This window comes from Chaetomium tenue, assembly GCF_020726465.1.
Source record: "Chaetomium tenue strain MPI-SDFR-AT-0079 chromosome Unknown F5144scaffold_5, whole genome shotgun sequence".
In the NCBI taxonomy this organism is placed as follows: Eukaryota; Fungi; Ascomycota; class Sordariomycetes; order Sordariales; family Chaetomiaceae; genus Chaetomium; species Chaetomium tenue.
Genome location: NW_027117333.1, coordinates 53,676 through 69,174, shown reverse-complemented (window position 1 = coordinate 69,174; position 15,499 = coordinate 53,676). Strand labels below are relative to the sequence as shown.

Genomic DNA, 15,499 nt, shown 5'->3' with positions numbered 1-15,499 from the left:
TGCGTTAGCCTTCTGGTCGTGCGTTTCGGCCGTTACCTTCCCGGACGAGTCCTTGAATGCCGGTAGTCTCGGTGGTTCCGGCGGCAAAAAGCTCCGTAGCCTGGCCCATCTTTCCAAGCTCCACATCTGATCGGGCTTCTTTGCCTCGCTTGCTTCCTGCAGGTTGTTCCTCCAAGCCCTCGTCCGTGCTTCGCGCGTTGTTCTGGCAAGGTCCTTGAGCCTGGTTAGTTAACAGTCTCCATGGTAGTTGATATGATAACTCCCGTCTCTTCGAGGGTGGGTGCGGTTCCCCTGAGCCCCGTTCCTAAGGGCTAGCTTAACGAGCAGGTGCTGAACATGGCGATTTTTAATACGACTTTTCCTCGACTCGCTCAAAATAAAAAAAAACGTTGAAAATATATAAAATAACAAAACGAAACGAGTGGTACTTCCCACTTTCGAACCAGGGGCCTTGATGAGGCCGGGCCACGGTATACGCAGACCGGGGACCGCCGCATCTCAGTTTTAACAACCCGACCGCACCGCTGATGTTACTACTACACCACAGGCCAATTTTCTAGTGTCGCTGCAACCGCCGACTACACAACTGGCTTATCAACTCCCAGGGAGATAGCCAGTGTCCCCGAGAGCCCTCTTTACTATTGGAGGAACGGAATTACTGCTGGCGTGTTACGACCGGTACCTCTCACAACACCAACAATGTGAACCCCTCGCAGAGACTTTCGATTGCATTTGTTCATTGGCCGGACACAACACCCCATGTTGATCAAGAATGACTCCAGCCACGCCACCCCCCCAAGGCACCAACGTGCAGGCGCCCCTTTAAACATGGTAATACAACTGCAACCTCCTAAAGTCAGGCCCAATCGGAGGGGAGGACTCATAATTTGGTTGCAATTGTGGCTGCTGTTTGCGTCTGAACGCGCACCATTGGGATGCTGCGCCGTCCGTGTCACCACACTGTGTCACGGCACATTTCGGCCAAGTAGTGAGCCAACATTTACTTCAGCTGCGAGCCGTGACCCCTTGGCGCTCAAGGTACTGGTATCTCCAGTTTCTGAAGAAGCTGGTTGTGAACGCCGGCGCCGTCCCCATCCTCACTTAACTTTGCGAACGGGCGCTGCACTGCCAAGTCAGTCGCAATTTTCGACTCGCCATAACTCGAATACTGGGATACACTGCACCAAACGGTACTCGGATATCATGTCCGTAGCTCTTGTCTCCACCGTCCTTGTTGCGGTGGCTGCATGGCTAGTATTGAGAGCGCGGGCATCGGGTCCGAAGCTTGACATACCTTATCTTCAATTTGAGGGCGACAACTCGTTGCTCAGATATCTCAACGACACACGGAGTTTAATGAGAAAGGGTTACGCCGAGGTGGGTGGCTATGTTCAGCGATAACAAAGTGAATCCAGTGTCTCTAACGCTGAAACAGTATATCAAACAAGGCAAGCCCTTTTCGATGCTCAACCATGTTGACTTCCAAAGTCCGCTCGTCATCCTACCTCCTAAATACCTAGAGGAGGTCAGGAGCGCTCCACAAACCAAGTTGAGCTTCCCCCTGTCGCTCGAGAAAGTAGGTGCCCTGTTACTTCCCGGACAAAAGCGTGACTAATGCCTTTAGTCAACCATCATCAATGATATCGGAGGCCCCAAGATGACGGATGAAGCCATCCTTGTGGTTCGACACGATGTAACCAAGGCGCTAAGTTTGTACTTCCCAGCTCCAACGCAAACGTGGAACCTAAAGCTTTTACAGCCGAGTTGATACCCGACATGAACGACAAGTGCATTGGAGCCTACAAGGAACTGATGCCACCGTGTAAAGGTACCCCCGTCTCCATCTCAACCTCAGCCATGAGTGTCCCCATGTGCTAACATTTACCAGACTGGACTCCAGTTGTCACATACCAGTTCCTACTTAACGTGTTCTCTCGCATTACTGCGCGGTCCCTGGTTGGGCCTGAGCTCTGTGACAATCAAGAGTGGCAGGATATCATTCTTGGTTTCACCAACAGCGCCTTCAAGGCATCCCATGGCGTTCGAGCTCGGTACCATCCTTGGACTCGCTGGCTGGCAAAGTACTTTGATGGGGACGTCAAAGACGTTTACAGGTACCGGAAACGGGCCGGGAACCTCCTGCGGCCGATCCTGGAGACGAGAAAAGCCGAGTACAAAGCACGGGGAAAAGGAGAAAAGGTGAAACACGAAGATGGTATCCAGTGGATTCTTGACGCATACCATTCTACCGGCTCGACTCTGACCCCGGATAAACTTGCCCAAGATGAGTTCATCATTACGATTGCGTCGATTCACAGCAGCGCCGCCACCGCTCTCTCGATTCTTTATGACTTGATGGATCGGCCTGAATGTCTGGTAGAAATCCAGGAGGAGATCTCCAAGGTCTTGAAACAATATGGCAGCTGGACGCGTCAATCTCTTGCCGCGCTTCGCATCATGGACAGCTTTATGAAGGAGAGTCAGCGAGTGCACACGTTGCAGCAGCGTAAGTGGAAGGCATTTCTGTTCTAGGGCTTCGCTCTAACTCGAGATACAGTGACGCTTCAGCGAATGGCAGTAGAGGATTTCACGTTCAAGGATGGTCTTCACCTACCAGCCGGTACTCAAATCGCGATGCCAAACGAGCTGATCGGCCTCGACCCTGACCTGCATGAGAACGCTGAGACCTTCGACGCGAAGCGGTTTCTACGGAAGAGAGAGCAGATCGACCCGAACAAGTTCCATTTTGCGTCAATCTCAGAAGACATGCTCCCATTTGGGAGCGGCTTACACGCCTGCCCGGGTCGATTCTTAGCCCAGGACGTCATGAAGCTGATGTTCATACGGCTTCTGACGCGTTACGAGTTCAAGTATCCCGAGGGTGTGGACAGCCGGCCAGCAAACATTGAGCGGCACCACAATATCATGCCCAATACTGGACTTTCTTTGCTGTTCAAGGAGAAGAATTAGGTAGTCTACGCAGATTTGATCGTTGCGCAGGTGTAAAGCCTTTTGTCTTAGAAGTGTGTGGAACCGTCAACACAAGTCACGGAGCCAAGAATGAATTTGACTAGCGTTTGGCATTGCCAATTTTCAAGCTTCAAACTAAATATTCTCTCATGCCCTACAACCCGAGGTAGATGATACACTTCTCCTTGTCACTCCCTAAATGGTATCCGGGCCAACGTGACTACGGAGAATGCTCAAAATTTCGCTCCATGTCTCTCGGTACAGTTCGTTGCCACGTTCACTCTCCATGAACTGACTCGGTCTGGGGCAACAATTAGAATAGTATGAGCCGGTTCAATGTGAAAGAACACTTACGGGAGGTACTTGTCATTTACCCAAAACTTTCCATGGCTTTCGGGACCCAGACCGGTGGCACTAACCATGGACCGACTTCCCTGCTCTGCCGAACGGCCCAGGAAGACGTAGAAGATGGCCATGAAAATACGCTCGACGAGCGGGTGGTTGCGGCCCATGTTGGTTTTGCACATGCCGGGACAGGTGGCGTTGATCACCAACCTCTCGCTCCCAACCCTTTCAACGAGTCCACGCAGGACAAACATACCAGCAAGCTTGATCAAATAGTATTGGCTCACTTTGTCAAACTTGGATTCGTTTTGTATCCGCTGTAGCAAGGTCTCCCCATCGGCAATCCATTCAGGCTTGACTTCGAGGTGCGCAATGCTGTTGACGAAGGACATGTGTGGGATGAAGCCATCCGGGGCGGCAGCGGTGGCAACCGCAGTCTCCCGCAGCTTTGGCAATAGCAATAACGCCAAAAGGGTTGTCGAGAGCACATTCACCTGCAGCCCCATCTCGTAGCCATCGGGGCTTTTCTCAAAACCTGGCGTTGAGATTCCGGCGGCGAGCTGGACCACGTGGAGTTGGGGTACTCGGGTGTTGACGCGGTCGGCAAATTCTCTGACCGACGCAAAAGTTGTCAACTCGAGGATCTCGATCACGAAGATATCGAGAGAGCATTTTGTAGCACGGATGATGTCGGCCTTGGCTTCTTCTCCTTTCTGTTGTGATCGTACAGCCAAGATGAGGGGGTTGGCGCCGAGGGCGGCGTATTTGATGGCGGCAGCATGGCCGAGACCCGAGTTGGCGCCCGTAACGAGAACTGCCTTGTCTTTGAAGTCGAGGTTTTGAGGGTCAGCTGGGGGATTGCGTGCTGCCCACCAGAGCTCTTTCGGAGAGGACATCGTTGGGTTCAGTTAGCGTGGAAATCCTGCAGCTTGGTGTGCGGTCGGGACTCGGGAGGTGTGGACGGCTTTCTGTGGAGTGCGGGTTGGGTCCAATGTTGTGTGTATGTGCCAGATGCAAACCTCTGGCAACCGAGGAAAAGCCATGGCACCCAGATTGCCTTCACTTTTGTGGTGGTGGCACAGGGTGCGTGACCGTCACTGGCCCATCAAGCATTCCTCCTTCCGTTTCATTGGGACGGGCGCATTAACTTCCAGGTTCGTCCCAGCAAGGGACTCGCCAAACAAGAGCCCTAGGCAACCAACACAGGAAGGTGTTTCCTGACCAAATGCGGGGCAGTCGCGTCCCGTTTTTACATGGTGCTCGTTTTCACTCACTTCTGTCACTTTTGACCGTGTCACAACGGAATATGCCATCCAACCACAGCCTGCAGCACATGAGCCAATTTCGAACGCCGCAAACAACCGGCGATTCTTCCTCTTTCGTTCGTGGGCGGGAATGGAGCACAGTAGCAGGGACGTGTATGTATGCATGTACACGTACGTGTCCCTCGACCAGCACTTTATTCAGGGAGGCAATATGTACACACTTTCCCCAATGGCTCGATGCTCCCTGCTGAGATCTCGACCTGCGATCGGCTTACCCTTTAGCTAAATAACTATTTATTCCTTGATGCGACCAAAGCAGTTTAGCTTACACAGTATTCAAACCCCGACCGCGGGTCGCACAGTGACATCCGATAGGACACGACTAGGATATCGGACGCCACCGGCCCCACCCCGGTTCCGACCCCGATCCCGATCCCGACCCCGAAGCGGATATGGGAGACAACCAGCCGGCATTGTGTAATCAAGGCATGCTTAGTTGCAAGGCATGCTTACTTTGCAAGTAACCGCGCCGTGATGATAATATCGGAAACATGACTCGAATAATTTGACAATACTAGTTCTGGAGTCTTGTAATCTGTGCCTCCGGCTCATACTCCGTGTCAGTCTCAAAAGCAACAGAAAAGGAAATGCCACTTCCAGATAGCCAAACAGCAATTATTGCTGACAGTTTGGGGAATCTGGCGGTTGCTCATGGCGTCCCCCTCCCGGAAGTAGAGCCTGATATGCTCCTTGTAAGGACAGTAGCTGTGGCGGTCAATCCCGTGGATGTTAAGCTCACTGGGGCTATGGCAGTGGAGGGTGCTGTAGCTGGCAGTGATTGCTCGGGAGTTGTTGTTGCAGTTGGCTCTGCCGTCCCCCCCAGCAAGTTCGCTGTCGGTGACCGGGTTTGCGCCGCCATCACACCTATGAATCCCGCGACTCCCCGGATTGGAGCATTTGCAGAATATGTCGGTGCCACTGCCGACTGTGCCCTGAGGCTCCCCGACGGCATATCCTTCGACTCTGGCGCAACCCTCAGCATTGGTGTTGCCACCATCGGTTATGCCCTATTCCAGTCCCTAAAGGTACCCGGACATCCAGACTCTCCGGCGACGACGCCACAGTATATTCTAGTCTATGGCGGCAGCACCGCGTCAGGCACGCTTGCAATCCAGTTAGCACGCAAGTAAGTGGCCATCGATCATGATGACTGTTGTCGTGTAACTGACCGAGACAGGGCCGGTTTAATACCCATCACCACATGCTCGCCAAAGAACTTTGCCCTAGTCGAGAGCCGTGGTGCCGAGAAGGCATTTGACTATCACGACCCAAGCAGTGCCGCCGACATCAGGGCGTACACAAAGAATGCTCTGGATTCCGCTCTTGACTGCCACTGTGACGCGTCAAGCATGCAATATTGCTACGCGGCAATAGGCCGTGCAGGTGGGCGCTACACGACGCTCGAGCCCTACCCAGAGCAGTTGCACACCAGAAAGAGAATCAAGCCGGACTGGATACTCGGTCCGGCCCTTCTCGGCAAGAACGTTAATTGGAAAGCACCTTATACCATAAAGGCAAGGCCAGAGCTACGCCTCTTTGCTAGAGACTGGTTCATGTGTGCGCAACGGCTCTTGAACAACGGTGATCTCGAGCCTCACCCCGCGAGGGTGGGGGAAAAGGTCGGGTTTGGTGCAATACTAGAAGGAGTCGACATTCTCAGGAAAGGAACTGTCTCGGGAGAAAAGCTTGTGTACCACATAAAGGATGGTGGGGAGTCGAGCAGCGCTTCCTCAAATTGAGCCTTAGAGACCATAGGTATTAGGATATCATTCAGCAGACGAAATTCTTGCTCAAGAGCATAGATCGCGCCGGAAACTTCATAATCTCAGAAAATGCCGGCCCTGTGAACTCGGTTTCCCCGGTCACGCCACCCACCGCCATACCGGCGTAAGCAGTACCTCCACGGCCGCTTCCCAAGTTATACTCAAATGCTAGGTTTTTGTGCGTGAGAACAAATCCCCACCGAAGGTTGCGGCTTGGCGACACCAATACCAGCTCCATGCCGGTGACCTTATCCTCCAGTGCTTCGGTGGTAATCCCCTGGCCTGCATACAATTTTCGAACCTGAACATAATCCTCCGTGTCAGACTTCTTTGTCCTCCGAGTCCCGAAGATATGCTTCCCGTTCTCGGCCAGGACGATGGATGGGACAAGAAGGTCTTGTTGCCGCCCTGAGCCAAACTCCAGAAAGGAAAGTGCAAATGGCCCGGCGCGTAAACGAGCCACTAGGAGGCTGTTGAGACATGTAAACCAGTTGAAAGCCCCCCAAAGACGCTCATGCCCGCCCATTCCCGACCATGACAACGCCTCGCCGTGGATCGTGGCATCGACGGCCACTTCGGCCACAGGGACAGGCTCGGTCCAGTAAAAGTGAGGTACCGTAAGCAAACTAGCATTGGCGGATGGCCACGGCTTGCCGTCAGCATACCGTGGAGACGAAATAGACGCCATCAGAACTGTGATCTCGGCCTCTGGGTTGGTAACGGTGATCTTCGTTTGCGACATGTCGGCTGAGATCTCAAACATGTAAGCCCAGTCGTCAGTTTTCCAAATCCCGCGCGTCCCTGTGTGCCGACAAGACTCGATGGTCGACTCCTCAGCATAGTCAACTATCGCATAACGAGATCCATTGGCAAACGCAAATTCGGCGTACACGCGTAAATTGCCAGCTCCGAAGAAGGAGAAGTTGGGATCTCGGTAGAACCCAAAGACGAATGCCTGCATGCCATCTTCCGAGACCCCGTCAAATTCCCACTGTTCCCCAGCCGTCGAGTTCATCGGCTCGATACTGGGCTGTTCCAGGTCATCCAGGGGGCTGGTGGAAAAGAATACAGGGTTCCGTTTCCTCGCCATGTCATATCTCATCACATGGCTGACCTTGCACCTTGTCTCATCGTTAACGGAGACTCGGTCGATCGGCTGTTGCCCCGCCGAACCACCAGATTCAAGAGCAGCGGTGCCCGGCAAGACGAGTGCCACCAGGGCGAGAAGTAATTTCCACATTTCGGAAATGTCAGCAAAAAGTAAAGCTAGGTGTACCTTTCACTCGAGGTACATATGGAAAGTCAAGGTAAGTTTCCCAATGTTTGGCGTGCCAGGGGGCAGACGAAAGGCCGGTGTATTTGTTATCCACTCGGAGCGGTTTCCGAGGTGCCCTCGGAGCACAAACAACCGCTTCCACGTTGTAGCAAGCTGGGACGGGGATTGTTCTGTACTTTGAGGTTACGCACGGGCGAGACCGGTTGACAACAACAGCAAATGGCCAATATTTAGCGCTTTCCAATAATCGCTCGCTCTCTACCTAGTCAACTATCCAGACTTCCTTGGGACAACTAGTATCTCACAATGTGGCAAACAGTGGCAGAAAAGTATGCCGAAATCTCTGAACAATACAGGGTGATCCGGGAATCCATGGCCATGCTTCGACTCAGCAGGTCTGAACTGGCTCTGTTAACAATACGAAAGGCCTGGCACGACGTCAGAATGGGCTGGCAGGGCTGGGAAAACCACCCCAGCAAAACAATACAATTTGTCGTCTTAGCCGTGGCAGCCTTCAGTGCACTTATCGTCTTGGACAAAGTTATTTTACGATTTACTTCAATTCGCCGTCATGGATTGCCCGTTTTGGAGCGGCCAAAGGGTGTTCACCGATGGGACTACGCAGCGTTGCTAAAAGAAGGCGCACGACGCTATCCCGACTCTCCATACATTCTCGCATATTCCGGTTATGAATACGTCGTTTACCCGTCGTCCAGCTTCGACGAGGTCAAACGTCTTCCGGCATCACAGGCATCCATGATTGAGTGGTTTACGCACGTCTTCTTTCAAGGGTGGCGGTTTCTCGGTTATGAGTCGAGCAGTCTTTACAAAACGATCGGGGTAGACCTGGCCAGAGCTGTTCCGTCACAAGTCCAAGAGCGGCAACAGCATGCGCGACGGGCGTTTGAACTGGCGGTAGGCCCATGTTCGGAGTGGAAAACCTTGCCCCTATTCCAAACCTCCATCGACCTAATCGCCATCACCAACGCCACCGGACTCGTCGGCCCAAAGCTCGGGATGGATTTTAGATGGTTGAAGGCAATACAGCGGTTCGTCATTGCAATTATGGGCGCCATATTTGCCTCCCACGCCGTCCCCAGCATCATTCGTCTCGTGGTCTCGCCAATTGTGTTTACCCCGGCATGGTGTTTTTACTATTACATGAAGTGGCTTTTGCGACCCATAATACGAAACGAACTCAGGAGCCACGGCTCTGTCGTGGATAATGGTGACAAGACCTTCATCCCAGCAAAAGCCGACGGAAGCTTCCCAATGACCAAGTGGCTGCTGTCACGATACAAGCCCGACGAGGCTACCCCGGGACAGGTGGCACACGATTTAATCGTGGCTTCATTCGAGTCGACACCTTCCATGGCGGGGACGCTGTACATGATATTATCTGAACTGGTGATTCGACCTGCCTTGATAGAGGAACTCCGAGCAGAAGTATCCCACAACATGGTGGATGGCCGGCTACCCCGGACAAGCCTTGGGGAGCTGAAGAAGCTTGACAGTGTCATGCGCGAGTCATCCCGCGTTAACCCCTTTGGCTACTGTGAGTGACGTTTACTTGCAGCTTCGGCACTCCGGCTAACAATTGGCACAGTGACGCTCTTCCGAAGGCTTAAGCAGCCGGTTCAGCTGTCTGTTGGACCAAGGCTTCCGGCTGGGTCTCTCATATGTGTCGATGCGTATCACATTGGGATATCCAAGGCCCTGTGGAGAGACCCTCACACCTTTGACCCGATGCGTTTCTTGAAGCTTCGAAAGCAGCCCGGCCAAGAAGACATGCACCAGTTTACCAGTCTCGGAGCAGATTCCCCGGGATGGGGGGATGGCCTGCAAGCATGTCCTGGAAGGGCTTTTGCTGGAAACACACTCAAGATTGTGCTTTCTCATCTACTAATGAACTACGATATTAAGTTGCCACCGGGAGCGCAGAAGCCCAAGCGGTTTTCGATGCCTAATGGGTCTTTGGCACCAGACATGAAAGCACATGTCTTGTTCCGAAAGCGCAGGGTTAAGGGCGATTGATGATTTTCTCAGGCAACGTAGCAGCTGTCAATATACTGTGTTTCCTAGGGCCGAGATGCCCTATGTGGCTACGTGTATACGATTGAGCGACGGATATGGGGTTGGTGATTCCGAACACATGTGGCTCGGCCGTGGTTACTGAAACTCTAAATGTAGAAAGAAAAGTCCACGGTATCATATCTGGTACCCTCCTACCAGGTATCATACAGCGCGATCCATGCTACAAATATCATCAATCAATCGTCCCTCGGAGTCAGCCCGGAGATGCACTCGTAGTTCGGGTGTGATTCGTCCCATCCCACACAATGCCAGCAACTCAAAAGTCGGTATGGATCATAGCGTTTCTTGAGTTCCAACAGAGCACCGTAGTTTTCGCCCCAGAACTCTTGCGACCAGCCCCCAAGCCAAGCATAACCCTCATTGGCGTAGGTGCATCCCTCAGGGGCGAGTTGCTTCAGACTTTGAGTCCCTTTTTGCAACAGTGTGACTGTCTTCTGCCTTTCTTCAAAAGAGCTATCGGCGTTCCACATGGCATAAGCGATCACAGACCATACAGAGCGATACCATGCCGGATGGACCGATGTCTTCCGTTGGGCCTGGCGGCGGCCGTAGAGAAATGGCATAGTTGACAACATGGATACAACCAATCCCGACTTCTGCAAACCCATAATTGCATCAACCATACTCGCTCGCGCTGTATCGTTGACGAAGACGGTTTCGGGGACAACCCGGCTGGTAACCATGACAGCCACACTCACAGGGACTATGGCGGCATGAGTGCCGTTGATAACGGCTTTGTAGAAGTCATAATAACTGTTGTATGATGTGATAGCCGCCTTTCCATGCTGTGCCAAAGTGTGTGCCACCAAAGGGGCGAGTGTCTTTCCCGCCGTTGAAACGTCCATATCGCTGCGAGGGTTGACGAGAATTGCGAGGTTTGGCCCTACGGGACCGCCCCAACCTTCCAGGGCCCAGCTTGGCATGTTCTCCGCAAGGATCTCAACGAACCGTTTTTGGACATCCGGGTTGGCTTCAAATCCCAGAATAGCAGCCGTGATACGGGTCTCTGGATCGACTCGGAACGTGGAGTTAAGTACGACGCCGAAGGAACCGCTACCGCCACCACGGAGGGCCCAAAACAGCTCCGAGTTTTGGCACTGGTTGGCAATTCGAATCTCCCCGTCCGCAGTAGCAATAGTCAACTGAACCACACGGTCCACGGCCAGACCGATATTGTTGGAGAGCACGCTGTGGCCGCCGTTGAGGAGCCACCCGCCTGAAACACCAATGGTACTGGCGCTACCCCCGTCAAAGACGAAGCCGTTATTGTGAGCAAAGGTGACTGCCTCGTCGGTGTTTACGCCCGCCCCAAACGTGATGGCCGTTGTTTGGTGCCTGTTCGGACAGCCCGCGGGGGTAAATGACGCATGGAACCTTTTCCCTTGCAGCCCCCTAGTCCAGATTGCTAGTGAGCCACGTCGGCTGCTGCGCATGACATAATCGTGGCCGCTGTTTTTGATGGATAAGGTTGTACCTGACTTTCGTGCGTATTCGAATATTTTCGGCACGTCAGTAGCCTCGTTAATCTCGACGTAGAGAGACGAGACTAGTCCCTGGTTACAGGAAGCGTTGCCAGGGGTGTCGAGTGTACCCGGTTCGAGGAGGCATTGATCGTTCGGATCGGCAAGGCATGCTTCGCCTTGCATGTACTGAAACCCCTGATACTTGTTGCTGTGGTAAAACCCCAGTGGCGCCTTGAGTTGCTTCTTCACCGCGAGGCAAGAAGCGCCGCTTGGCTCGGAAAAACACGGCGCTGCGAGTGGCTTAGAAAGTTGAACCCGGCCATTAAGGGTAGAGTTGAGTTGGGTGAGCAGAACAGTGGCATTGTATGGTGCTGCGGCAGCCGGGATTGCCCCAACGACGAGCAAGAAAAAGAATTTGCGAGACATCAGTGTCATATTCGGTACCTAGGTCGTATGCCACGAAGGAGGTATCGGAGTGCGGATGTCCGGCGCTCGCATTGCGGCGACCTTTCCATGCAGTGGCCCAGAGGTCGGGACAAGCACATGTGGGCAGCGGGGATGAGGTGGTCGTCGGTGGTGTATTAGTATCGAACAATGACGCCGATTCCCCTGTCTCTTCGGAAACGCGGCCGAGCAAGCTGATGGTTAAAAATAACAAAGGCCAACCGGGCTGTAGCCTAATTGCAACCATAGGGCTGAGCATTGGTTGCGCCGTTAATTTGTGTCACGCCGGACACACCAAAATGCTGATGGCGGAGCTCAATTCCACTGCTGTGATGGGGCGTAGTTCAACTATTTCTTCCGGTACGTGTAGATTTTCTGGGTACCTAACAAACACCGACGCGACTGGAAGTAATAGTTGGTCCCCAATACGTTCGACAGTAGCTAACTGGCCAGACATCTCGCCATCGCCAAGAGAGACTTCCTTGCGAACCGCCGAACCGTAGTCTCATCCATCACGCGTGCCGGTTGTGCACAGTACTCCAACATGTGTCCATTTCGCTGATGTGGTCTTACTCAGCCGCCTCTGTGGCATTGGTGGGCTCGCCCGGCTTGCTTGCTTCGCTGCCCTCGATGATCTCGGGCGTCGATGATTTGCGAAAGTCGGCAACAATAACCGCTGATGAGTAGTACACATCCATTCCAGGCTCGTTCCCATACTTTGCAAACCATTAGCGTCTGTGTAAACCGTAGTCGATCATGCATTTGGGAATTGCACTTACAGTCAGAAATGCAACGGCAAGTTCTCGAGGCGTTGTCTTTTGGGGATGGTGGTTAAGCCATGTGACGTGATCCCGAGTAAACGCCGCGTCACCTCTCCTGTATTTGCCGTTGGCGTAGTAACCGCCGTAGTGCAGATTCTCAGGATCCGGATAGTCATCTCTGGGACCATCCAAGGCGATGGGGCCCCGGATGGAAGTTCCAATGGTAGCGAGGCTTGCATAGGAAGGTTGTGTTGCGCCCGTGGCTGCGCGTTCGTTTTCCTCATCCGAGTGTCCCATCCGATCATCCTGGAATTCGTGATCATCGAGGGCATGTGTCACTTTCACGGAACCAGTGAGGCGCTTTAGGGCCTGGTACACGAGCATGTCAAGGCCTTTCAAGGTGTGTTGCAGGGTAGTGGTGGATGAGTCGGAAGTGTGAGGATAGGAGTGAGTGCAAGTGAACCCCAGCAGACCCCCTATAAACAGTCAGTTCGAATAAACTAAAATCAGTTGTCTGAAGCTGAGCGCGGAATGCCACTTGCCTTTTGGAAGAAAGTCGGGGCATTGCAACAGCTCCCGGATTGCGCCAAAGAAATGGAGAGAATCCGGCTCGAGGATATTGAGACCGTCGGCCATCGATGCTGGCCCAAACGTAGTCCAGTAGAGATTATAAGCCAGGGTCAACCGGTGTCCGTCGGTCACCTCCAAGACTTCGTGCTCGCAATCAGAGAAGAAAGCACCCCACTGAACGGCTGAGGCAGTCTCTGACGCCCAGTCAAACATCACCTCGCGTCCGCCGTGCCTCACGGCCAACTGGCCACCTTGAGTAGATGGGATTAGCGAGGTCCTGGTGGCGTACTACGGGTTCGGAAGGACGAGTGACTACCTTGGTGTGGATGCGGGAAACACACAACAAGTGATCCCATTTGTTTCTCAGAGCGGGGCGTGTCGACGTGGGCTTTGAATTTGCCCGAAGGGCCGGAGTAAATCCAGTGACTGTCAGCTTGAGCCTGGGGCGCCTGGGAGTTCAGCTCACATTCAGATTGTAGAGTTCTGCCCTGATGCCACGGTGGTCGTTATGGGTCAGCGCTTGGGCGATGGCATCGATCACGCCATGTTCGTATGGGTTGAAATTAGTTGAGAACCTGGCTGCGTTCATCTTGCCTGCTTTTCGGTAGGTCTCATCCAAGACCGCTTCGCTGCCGACACCATACGTGGCCGGTTCCGAGTCTTCCAGAAGCTTGGCAAGCACTGCCTGGGAATCTGCATCGCTTTCAATCACTGGTAATGAGACCTTGCGGCAGTGGTCGGTATCGCCCGAGTCCCAGCGGATGACGAGGGGGCTTGTCTCGGATGCATTAGACAACGCCTTGGTGACTGTACCGAGATCGATCTTCCCACCCAAGGCGAAAACACTCTGATCCGCCTGGTCGGCAAGCGCGTGAGAGACCGTCTCAAGAAGCGAAGTTATCTTGCCGTTGGCGGTTTCAAGGCGTGCGGATTCCATGGTGATATGCGGAGTTGGGGCTTGGGGGGGAAGCAAGAATGGAAATCGATGTTTGTTATCGAAGAGAGAGGGGTGCAGGTTCTGAGGTTCGTCGAACAGATTAGGTAGGTTCTCCTGGCCCAAAAAAACACTTTTATTTAAGGGCAGGCCCGACAACTCAACGACGCCCATGTGATGCTCTCTCCGCTTGATCAACCGTTTGGGGCATCGCTGCCTAACCACGACTCAAACCTTTGCGCTTGAAATCAATGAGATGCACCAATCAATGTTTTTCCATGGTGGCGTTGGTTGGGAACAACCAACAAAATGGCTTGGCTGCCTGTTGTCCGACGTCTTGGGGACTGCACATCGTGCTGTTTCGGTCTTCAGCTTCCGTGTTTCCACAAAATGCGGGCCGGGATTAAGGACGTGGCGGCGTTTGCTGGAGGTTGTTGTCGAGACGAAAACCGTAAACTCTAGGCAACCATACTAGGGGCGAGAAAACCAACCTCTCCTCTCCACCGCCATTTTCCAGGCTCAGACCCACCACGCAATTCAGCGAGTTCAGACTTCCAACTGAATACCGTCAATAGAAGCAAGACAAGTCAACCACAGTGGTGAGTAAACGAAATTAATATTACTCGATGTCTAGGATAACAGTATGCCCATTTGTGATAACCATCATTCCGACGCAGTCAATCCGCATTTCTCCATCCCATTATTCATCAGTCGCACACTCAATCCGGAGCGAGGTATCTAGGCCAAGGTCTGGGGAGCGTAGCTCTTGTCGGGAGTGACGGCCTCCCCGTTCACAAGCTCGTGGTCGGCGTACGCAGGCCAGGTGATGAGGCGGCTGTCCCAATCAATGAGCGACCAGGTCGTGAACCCGTTCTCGACGCCCCATTGGCCACTCCAGTTGGAGCTCAGGGTGTAAGCGCCGCATTTGATGTCGGTTGTGGAAGCTTGGCTGGCGGGCGCCCCAGTGACGGTGTAGGAGCAGGCGGTGACGGGAGCGGTTTGCGTGTTGATGCCGAACGAGATATCGCACGAGGTGTCATCCTCGTTGCAGGTCCGGGTGAAAGACTCGATCGTCCATTCGGGGACCTCAGCCATCGCAGAGACAGCGCCGGAGCGCGAGTTGAGAGCCGGGGCGGCGAAAGCCGTGCTGGCGCCGGCAACGAGGCCGAGGAAGACAGTGTTGAAGTGCATGTTGACGGTTGAAGGGTGGTTTTTATTCGGTCTTGGGTTGATAGCGGTAGTCGGCGATATTAAGAGTGATGGTGTGGCTAACTACCTAGAGAACCTGCTGAGGGCATTGTTGTCTCTTTATATAGCCTGGCCTCAACCCCCTTGCCCCCACCGATGAATCATCCTCCACGATTCCATCCGCAGCGCGCCCAGCTTGTTGGCGGATTCGCTGATGCAACGGATTCAGGCTATGTGCTACGTGTTTGGTGAGAATGCCACGTTACTTCGTATTGTTGAGGAGGAGCTCGGCTGTCTTCCTGTGAGATGCCGTCAGATCTCGTATTAACTTGCGGTACGAAATTGATCGGCAAAGAGCATGGGGCG

General features: G+C 53.4%; 8 protein-coding genes across 8 annotated transcripts; 3 read left to right on the top strand and 5 right to left on the bottom strand.

Annotated features, from left to right (window-relative positions):
• Positions 1–1,203: 1,203 nt before the first annotated feature.
• Positions 1,204–2,970, top strand: F5144DRAFT_494311 (cytochrome P450; the record flags this gene model as incomplete). Its single annotated transcript, XM_066786025.1, has 5 exons — positions 1,204–1,377; positions 1,436–1,576; positions 1,625–1,763; positions 1,889–2,506; positions 2,558–2,970. The coding sequence occupies 5 exons, from the start codon at positions 1,204–1,206 to the stop codon at positions 2,968–2,970; spliced, it is 1,485 nt and encodes a 494-aa protein (XP_066640715.1).
• Positions 2,971–3,320: 350 nt separating this feature from the next.
• Positions 3,321–4,211, bottom strand: F5144DRAFT_493720 (uncharacterized protein; the record flags this gene model as incomplete). Its single annotated transcript, XM_066785996.1, has 2 exons — positions 3,321–3,455; positions 3,603–4,211. The coding sequence occupies 2 exons, from the start codon at positions 4,209–4,211 to the stop codon at positions 3,321–3,323; spliced, it is 744 nt and encodes a 247-aa protein (XP_066640714.1).
• Positions 4,212–4,986: 775 nt separating this feature from the next.
• F5144DRAFT_268942 (chaperonin 10-like protein) lies at positions 4,987–6,395 on the top strand. The gene is made up of 2 exons (XM_066783589.1): positions 4,987–5,766; positions 5,818–6,395. Exons 1-2 carry the CDS (start codon positions 5,228–5,230, stop codon positions 6,377–6,379), a joined length of 1,101 nt encoding a protein of 366 aa, XP_066640713.1. The 5' UTR covers positions 4,987–5,227; the 3' UTR covers positions 6,380–6,395.
• A 520-nt stretch (positions 6,396–6,915) lies between these two features.
• On the bottom strand, positions 6,916–7,850 carry F5144DRAFT_621558 (uncharacterized protein; the record flags this gene model as incomplete). The annotated part of the gene is made up of 2 exons (XM_066792070.1): positions 7,098–7,850; positions 6,916–7,029 (listed from the first exon to the last, which is right to left on the bottom strand). The coding sequence occupies exons 1-2, from the start codon at positions 7,641–7,643 to the stop codon at positions 6,916–6,918; spliced, it is 660 nt and encodes a 219-aa protein (XP_066640712.1). The 5' UTR covers positions 7,644–7,850.
• Positions 7,811–9,831, top strand: F5144DRAFT_268944 (cytochrome P450). The gene is made up of 2 exons (XM_066783590.1): positions 7,811–9,234; positions 9,286–9,831. The coding sequence occupies exons 1-2, from the start codon at positions 7,986–7,988 to the stop codon at positions 9,711–9,713; spliced, it is 1,677 nt and encodes a 558-aa protein (XP_066640711.1). The 5' UTR covers positions 7,811–7,985; the 3' UTR covers positions 9,714–9,831.
• F5144DRAFT_268945 (uncharacterized protein) lies at positions 9,832–12,040 on the bottom strand. The gene has a single exon (XM_066783591.1). The coding sequence runs from the start codon at positions 11,669–11,671 to the stop codon at positions 9,950–9,952; it is 1,722 nt and encodes a 573-aa protein (XP_066640710.1). The 5' UTR covers positions 11,672–12,040; the 3' UTR covers positions 9,832–9,949.
• On the bottom strand, positions 11,869–14,387 carry F5144DRAFT_575515 (uncharacterized protein). Its single transcript, XM_066789082.1, has 5 exons — positions 13,478–14,387; positions 13,328–13,430; positions 12,984–13,262; positions 12,460–12,917; positions 11,869–12,396 (listed from the first exon to the last, which is right to left on the bottom strand). Exons 1-5 carry the CDS (start codon positions 14,117–14,119, stop codon positions 12,250–12,252), a joined length of 1,629 nt encoding a protein of 542 aa, XP_066640709.1. The 5' UTR covers positions 14,120–14,387; the 3' UTR covers positions 11,869–12,249.
• On the bottom strand, positions 14,381–15,265 carry F5144DRAFT_269407 (uncharacterized protein). The gene has a single exon (XM_066783593.1). It carries the CDS (start codon positions 15,134–15,136, stop codon positions 14,684–14,686), a length of 453 nt encoding a protein of 150 aa, XP_066640708.1. The 5' UTR covers positions 15,137–15,265; the 3' UTR covers positions 14,381–14,683.
• Between the last annotated feature and the right edge of the window lie 234 nt (positions 15,266–15,499).

Excerpts from the sequence above, each read along its gene's own strand:
- F5144DRAFT_268942 (XM_066783589.1), top strand. The coding sequence starts at position 5,228 with ATGCCACTTCCAGATAGCCAAACAGCAATTATTGCTGACAGTTTGGGG. Across the intron at positions 5,767-5,817 it reads GCAATCCAGTTAGCACGCAA|GGCCGGTTTAATACCCATCA; the intron begins GTAAGTGGCCAT and ends TGACCGAGACAG.
- F5144DRAFT_575515 (XM_066789082.1), bottom strand. The coding sequence starts at position 14,119 with ATGGGCGTCGTTGAGTTGTCGGGCCTGCCCTTAAATAAAAGTGTTTTT. Across the intron at positions 13,431-13,477 it reads CAGAACTCTACAATCTGAAT|ATTTACTCCGGCCCTTCGGG; the intron begins GTGAGCTGAACT and ends GACAGTCACTGG. Across the intron at positions 12,397-12,459 it reads TTGCCGTTGCATTTCTGACT|TATGGGAACGAGCCTGGAAT; the intron begins GTAAGTGCAATT and ends TGGTTTGCAAAG.
- F5144DRAFT_268945 (XM_066783591.1), bottom strand. The coding sequence starts at position 11,671 with ATGACACTGATGTCTCGCAAATTCTTTTTCTTGCTCGTCGTTGGGGCA.
- F5144DRAFT_268944 (XM_066783590.1), top strand. The coding sequence starts at position 7,986 with ATGTGGCAAACAGTGGCAGAAAAGTATGCCGAAATCTCTGAACAATAC. Across the intron at positions 9,235-9,285 it reads CGTTAACCCCTTTGGCTACT|TGACGCTCTTCCGAAGGCTT; the intron begins GTGAGTGACGTT and ends CAATTGGCACAG.
- F5144DRAFT_269407 (XM_066783593.1), bottom strand. The coding sequence starts at position 15,136 with ATGCACTTCAACACTGTCTTCCTCGGCCTCGTTGCCGGCGCCAGCACG.